Source organism: Chaetura pelagica, unplaced genomic scaffold (genome assembly GCF_000747805.2).
Source record: "Chaetura pelagica isolate M959 unplaced genomic scaffold, ChaPel_1.0 scaffold264, whole genome shotgun sequence".
NCBI lineage: Eukaryota > Metazoa > Chordata > Aves > Apodiformes > Apodidae > Chaetura > Chaetura pelagica.
In genome coordinates, this window is record NW_009953064.1 from 657,956 (window position 1) to 664,594 (window position 6,639).

At 61.0% G+C, this 6,639-nt stretch overlaps 2 protein-coding genes across 2 annotated transcripts in view; one reads left to right on the plus strand and one right to left on the minus strand.

Moving 5' to 3' along the window:
* The window catches only part of LOC104387957 (chromosome unknown open reading frame, human C2orf54), a 3,453-nt gene extending 2,393 nt beyond the window's left edge, over positions 1–1,060 (plus strand). The window contains 4 exon segments of the mRNA XM_009996758.1: positions 217–258; positions 261–439; positions 441–578; positions 1,043–1,060. Of these exon segments, the coding sequence (XP_009995060.1) occupies positions 217–258; positions 261–439; positions 441–578; positions 1,043–1,060 (377 nt within the window).
* Positions 1,061–1,517: 457 nt separating this feature from the next.
* AGXT (alanine-glyoxylate aminotransferase) lies at positions 1,518–5,412 on the minus strand. The gene is made up of 11 exons (XM_009996727.1): positions 5,186–5,412; positions 4,867–5,063; positions 4,467–4,531; positions 4,288–4,388; positions 3,996–4,066; positions 3,583–3,667; positions 2,789–2,884; positions 2,460–2,529; positions 2,268–2,363; positions 1,959–2,087; positions 1,518–1,625 (listed from the first exon to the last, which is right to left on the minus strand). The coding sequence occupies exons 1-11, from the start codon at positions 5,341–5,343 to the stop codon at positions 1,518–1,520; spliced, it is 1,176 nt and encodes a 391-aa protein (XP_009995029.1). The 5' UTR covers positions 5,344–5,412.
* Between the last annotated feature and the right edge of the window lie 1,227 nt (positions 5,413–6,639).

Below are 6,639 nucleotides of genomic sequence, written 5' to 3' on the forward strand. Positions count from 1 at the left end.
GCTTTTTGGGAAAGTGAAGAAAAGGTCCAAAACTAAGGGGGGGGGGGTGGATCAGCTGTGCGTGCAGCAGCCAAAGCAGCAGCTCTGAGAGCCTGTGCAGTCACAGGCTGCTGAGGACATGATGTCCATGTTGAGGACTCAGCCCCACAGGTGGTTGCACAGTGACCTGCTGGGTGTGAAGGCATGACCTTTGAGGGAAGTGTCCAATCCCCACAGCCTCCAGTCTCTCCCTGCAGATGCTGCTGCTGTGGACAACAGAGCTCCAGAGGACTGGCAGGATCTTGAGAGCTTTGTCTACAAGCTCTTGGAGATCCTCTGTCTGGCCACTTGGCACCTGCCCCACTTCCTGCTCCTAGAGAAGGATCTCTTTCAAAGAGAGGTCCTGTCCCTCACCTCCCCTTACCATAAGGTGCAGAGCTTCACCTGGGAGCCCCTGATGCTTCCTCCACTTCCATTTTGGCCTCTCTGTATGCATCAACAGCTGGCAGGCAGACCCCTGCACCCACGCCCTCCTTCAGCTCCCTGCCAAGGATGGCTGCTACTGGGACACAGCCTACTTTGACATCCTGCTCAACCAGGTAACTGGGACCAGAGACCCATGGGCTGCTCTCACAAGGCAGAGAGCAGCAGCACCAGAAACCTCCTGTGCTGAGCAGCTTAGAATGTGATGGAATTTGCCCCACAGAGCTGTCCAGATCCTGGTAGCTGCTGGCATGTGCTGCCCAACTCTGCTGTGGAGGCTGTGGGCTCAAGCAGAGCAGGGAGCCCTTTCTCCCCCTGACTCTGCTTAGTTCCAGGTGTACCTGAGCCAGGATGGTGCTCACTGCTCAACAACATCCGTGCTCCACTCTAAGATCCAGCAAGAAGTCCAGTTCCCAGTAGAACTGAGCAGGACCCTGCTGCCACCACATCCATGTATGTCAAAACTCAGGGTGGGTGCAAGTTGAGCTGCAGGGCCAGGGAGCAGCACACTGCCAGAGCACTTTATTGAGGGAGGGTGGTACTGAGGCTCCAGCTGGGACTGCCATGTGTGGACTCTCAGCTCCTCTGGGAGAGCTAGGTCCTGGGGTGGGTATTGAATCCCAGGGTATCTAATCCAGGATGGATGGCTGGCATCCTGTGTTGCTGGACTCTGGTGCAGGGGCAACTGAGAGTGATGGGAGGGCAAGGGACCCGTGGTTGGATCCTGTATCCAGCCCCTGTGCCAGCTTGCACTGGGGCTGCTGTGCCGTGGGGCCAGGGGAAGGGGGGGAGCTGGGGGAGGAGACCACCAGGGCGAGGAGCGACCCTGCGTGGGGCACCGGGAGAAGGGGTTTTGAGCCACGTCCTGAGTTGCCAAGCGGCCCCCCTCACCTCCACACCCCCTGCTCTTCCAGCTTCTCCTTCGCTCCCTGGCTTGTGTGTTGCAGCGCTGCCTGACCGCATCCCAGAGACGCAGCCGTGCCCCCGTTCCCGCCGTCCTGCCGGCACGCAGGGCAGTCCCGCACCGCCTTGCCCGGCCCCCTCGCTGCCCAGGGTCACATCCTGCTGCGGTGGCAGCGCCCCAGGGCCTCCCGCAGGGCACCCAGCACACGCTCCACGTTGCTCCTGGTCGAGTTGCAGCCCATGAGGCCGATGCGCAGGACCTGGGAGGAGAAGGGCCAGCATCTCCCTGTAGCACCCACCTTTCTAGCCGTGCCCGGGTGCTGTCTCCCTGCCAGCAGAGCTGCTGGCTGCGGGGCACCGGCTCCCACGTGGAGCAGGGAGCAGGTGAGGAGTGGCCGGGCACACATTGTCTGAAGGCATCTCATACCCTGCTAGTGATGTGCACGGTTGTCCAATGATGGGCAGCGATTGTGGGTGGGTGGGAACCACCATGCACTGCTGCAGGGGGTGGGATGCACCCCGCTGTGTGTGTGCTGTCTGCAGCCACAGAGCACCGGTTAGTGTGGGCAGTGGGAGGGGAGGACACTGCCCACCTTGCCCGCTGTGGGGCCCAGGCCCCCAGCAATCTCGATGGCACAGGTGTCCATGAGAAAGGCTGTGATCTCCTTCCAGTCATAGCCCTCAGGCACCTTGACAGTGGTAATGGTGGGAAGTCTTGCCTTCTGTGGAAGAGAGATATGGGATTGAACCTGCAGTTCCTGGCTGTGGTTCTCCTGGAAGCCCAGCAGCCTGCCATGAGAGACCATTGCTGGGGGGAGGGGGGAAGCTTTTTTGCCAGCATCAAAAGCTGTCCAGGCAAATCTCCAGCTGCACGATGGGTGGTGGGATCACCCTGCACCCACCTCCTCCTTCACAAAGAGCTCAAGACCCAGGTCACGCAGCCCCTGGCACAGCTGGGCACAGTGTTCTTGGTGCCGCTCCCATGACCTCTCCAGACCCTGTGGGCAGAGAGGAGGGGGAAGGTCCTGGCACCCACCAGTCCCCCAAACCCCAGCAGCACTGCTGGTGCCCCCTGCCTGCCTGGCGTGGCTCACCATCTCGGCCAGCAGGGACAAGCCTTCCCGCAGGCTGAAGAGGCTGTTGATTGGTGCCGTGTGATGGTACCTGCAAAACCCAAGGGGCATCCAGGTGAGTTCCAGCCTTGCCTGCAGCAGAGCAGTTCTCCAGCTGGCTGGGGTAGGGGGGGAACTGGGGTGCAGTGTCCTCCCTACACTTCACCCAGCACAGAAGGGATGGAAATACCCCTGGGTCCCTTTGTGGGGAGGGAGGGCTCGAGTTCTGCAGGGGACACAGCCCCCAAGCTGGGGTGAAGGCTGTGGTTGAGATGGCTGTGGCCACCCATCCCAGGACAGCCTGTTCTCACCTTCGTGGCTCCCCATCACAGCCCCAGTAGTTTGCTAGCCAGGCCATGTCCAGGTAGAAGGACTGGGGCTTCATCTTCCTCCTCAGCATCTTCTCCCTGGTGAAGCAGAGTGCTGGGGAGGAGCTGGACCTTAACCCCCTGGGCTGGGTTGGTTTGGAGCAGTTTTGGTAACAGGAGAGAGGCCTCAGGGATCGCTCCTGTTAGAAGCTTCCAGAAGGTCCCCTGGCTCCAGAAATTCAGCCCCACCTCTGGCTAAGGTGGAGCCCTTCAGAGACAATGGATGCACCTCTGCAATTAATGTCTTCCAGAAGGGGAAATCAACTGATATAAAAACTCAGGGCAGAGAAGAGGTGGGTGTGAGAGCAACTCCTGAGCAGGGATACCAGGGTGGTGAGGAAGGAGGGGAGGAGGTACCCCATGTTGGAGCAGGGGAAAAATGTGAGGAATTCTTCTCCTGGAGGAGGAAGTGGTGGCAAAAAACAGTGTGTGATGGACTGACTATAAACCCCACTCCCTGTCCCCCTGAGCCCCAGGGAGGAGGAATTAGAGAAGTCAGGAATAAAGTACTATGGGCCTGGGAAGAAGGGAGGGGTGGGGTGAGGGATTTAAGCTCTGGGTTTTTTTTGTTTGTTTGTTTTGGCCCTCCCCCAAAGCAAGTGCAACTGGAACTGCAGCAGAGCTGCTGCTGGGTGTGCTCTCCAGGGCAGGGCTGGAGCCATGACTGGCAGAGCAGAGTGGGGATGACCTCCCCCAGCCCCATCACCTGTCCCCTCGGTGGAAGGGGCTGCCCTTACCTGGCTCGCTGGCTGAAGGAGATGGGAGCACTGCCAGGGGGCACGTTGAGGACCTTCTGAGACCCTGTGTACAGGACGTCGATCTCTGCCCAAGAAAGGAGGCAGCTCCTTAGGGACCAGGGGCTCCCAGCAGGGACATGCTGAGCCCACCCAACACGGCTGCAAATGCTCGGTGGGAAGCACAGGGTGGCACAAGCTGCAGGTCCTGCTTGTGTTTGGCCTGCTTTGGGGGACACCCTGGCACTGCTGTTGGTGTCCTGAGAGGAACAGGCTCTCTAGCTGCAGCTGGACCAGTTTCTATTGCTGCTAGCCCAAAATGTGGGTGGTGGGGCTGATCTCACTGCTCTCACTGCCTGCTCCAGGTGTGAGACCCTCATCCCCTGGGTGCCCATGATGGGCACTGTGGCTCTTACCCTGCTGGTCCATGAAGATGGGGGCTCCCCCAAGGGATGCCACTGCGTCCACAAGCAGCAGGCAGCCATACCTGTGGGCAAACAGAGCTCAGTCCCTGGCATCTCCTCTTGCCACCCGTCTGCCTGCAGCCCTGGTATCCCTGTCCCCCCGAGGCTGTGTCTCACTGGAGCCAACTGCTTCCAGCACAACAGAGCCAGAGGAGAGCCCAGGGCAGGTAAATCCCCATGCCCCATTCCCTGGCAGTGACCTTGGAGTGCCACCAGCCCCCAGAAGTGCCTGCTGTGCACTGACCGGTGGCACAGCTGGCCCAGCCCCTCCAGTGGCTGCAGCACCCCTGTGGAGGACTCGCCATGGGTGATGAAGAGCACCAAGGGCTTGTGCTGTGCCAGGCCCTGCGTGAGACAGAGGGGACAGTGACCACCCCTGAGGGTGGCTCGTGCCCACCACCCCACACTGTGCCAGGCACTCACCTCCTCAATGTCCTCTGGAGTGAAGTACTCACCCGGGGGCTTCAGCAGCTCATGAACATCAGCTCCTGGGAGGGATGTTGACAGAGGTAAGGTTTGGGCATGCCTCCCATTGGGCAGCCACCTGCTCCTCAGGGGAATTGGTCATGCATGAACCAGGAGTGTGGACACCCACCAGGGTCCAGCCACCCATGGATTTGCCCAGTGGAAAAGACATAAACCACCGTAAGCAGAGGGACATCACCCTGGAAAAAAACCTGGAGGGCTCTCCAGCTGCAGAAGCCATGTCACTGGCCACCACTGCTGGGATGGGGACAGCAAGCCAGGGGTCACACTCCAGCATCCTGCCTGCCAGCCCAGCCCCTCGAGCCCTGCTGGTGCCATCCAGCTGCCCCCAGCATACCCAGCCTCCTGCCAATCTCGGCAGCCCGTTGTCCCCAGATGCCGTTGACGGCCACCAGGGCGCTGTCCCCGTGCTCCAGCAGGTTGAGGAGAGCAGCCTCCATGGCGCAGTGGCCGGTGCCGCTGATGGCCAGGGTGAGCTGGTTCCACGTCTGGAAGGCGTACTGGATCCCTGCCTTGATCTCATCCATCACCTGTGGCAGCAGGGCACCCACTGGCACCACGGTTGCCCCCCTCCCCCCAGCAGAGCTGTCCCAGCCCCTCCTGGGGAGTGCTAGGGAGAGGAGGGGCGGAGGTCGGGGCTGGGCCAGCTCCCCTGCAGCACCTCGGGGTGCATGTGGCCCAGGAGCTGCCGGCCACTCGCTGCCAGGACGCGGGTGGGAACGTTGCTGGGCCCTGGCCCAAGCAGCAGCCTCTCTGGCACAGCCAGGGGTCGGAGCAGCCCCTGGGGTGGAGGGACATGGAGCAGGCTGGACATGGTGTGCCTTGTTATCCCCAGGAGCCGAGCCCGGAGGAGAGGAGCAGCGGAGGCTGCTTGTGCAGCACCCAGCACTGCAGCACAGTGCATCCTGTGCCAGCAGTGACCAGCTTCCCTGTGGACCCTGACCCCAGGGCTCAGGGCTCCCCCACCAGCCTGGACTCTGCCCCTAGCCAACTTCTTGTCCAGTTAATGTGTCACCACCACCCTCCCTACTGCCTCAGCCCCCTCATTTTGGGGATCCCCCCTTGCTAGTGCTAACTGGGGTTTTGCTCCCCAGACATGACAGCCTGTAGGACTTGCAAGCACCCACACAGTCCCTGTCCCCACAGCCCCCAGGACACTGTGGCTGATGGTTCCCATCACCATCCCAACAGGTGGAACTCCTGCTTCTGGATATGAAGCTCCCATGCCATGGGATTGTTGTGCTGGGACTGGCCCAGCACAGCCGCAACAGTCATCATTTCTTGAACAGCACAAACCTCTGTCAGACAGGTCTCCCTGGCCAAGGACCTGCCTTGCAGAAGGACACTTGGCCAAGTGACAGGTCCAGGAGTGGATCCCTGGCCAGAGGAGCTACTCAGTCAGCAAAGCTCTGGGCTGGTGATGGCGATTATAGGGTTGGTGCTGAAGGAATTGAGGGCAGGCCCATGGGGCTGGTGTGGTGCCAGGCAGGAGCACTTGTGCCCAGGCAGGTGATGCTCATCTCTGAGAGGAGCTGGGAGCTGCTGTGGATGACACCACATGATGGAAAGAAACCACAGTTAATCTGGGGACTGCTGCCCAGTCATCATCTACTGAAGTGAGGACCAGGTCCTGAGAGGTCTCACAGCCCCTCCTGCTGTGTCCCAGCTGTGTGTTCCTCTGCCTGAAGGACTCTCAGCTGTCGGGATTGCTCCTGGATGCTCACAGCATGGCTGAAACACTCAGTTTCTAAAACATTGGCAGGAGAGACTCACTGGGACCCACTGGTGGTGGGTAGGCAGAGACCCCTCTGCTGCCCGCCCTCCAGGGAAGCTCGAGGAAGGGCTGGGCGGGGAGGGGGGGTGTGTCTTCCCGGCTGGCGTGGCAGGCTGAGGGAGGATGCGCTGCTGGAAGCAGCTGGCGGCAAAGGCGTAATCTTCTTTCTGCTCTGGGTCCAAATTCCCTCCCCGCAGATGGACAGGGAGCCAGCTGTGCCCACTGCGGGGGCTCATCGGCCCGGAGGGATGAAGCAGCTCTGCACTGGAGCTGGAGCCTGGATGCCTGGATGCTGGGCCCTGCGGGAAGCCCCGGAGGGGGCCGCTCTCCCCCCCC

Bases quoted from the DNA above. Each gene is read 5' to 3' on its own strand.
- AGXT (XM_009996727.1), bottom strand. From the start codon at position 5,343: ATGTCCAGCCTGCTCCATGTCCCTCCACCCCAGGGGCTGCTCCGACCC. The intron at 4,532-4,866 runs GTATGCTGGGGG...CATCCCTCCCAG, and splicing joins CGAGATTGGCAGGAGGCTGG to GAGCTGATGTTCATGAGCTG. The intron at 4,389-4,466 runs GTGAGTGCCTGG...TGTCTCACGCAG, and splicing joins CTCCAGAGGACATTGAGGAG to GGCCTGGCACAGCACAAGCC.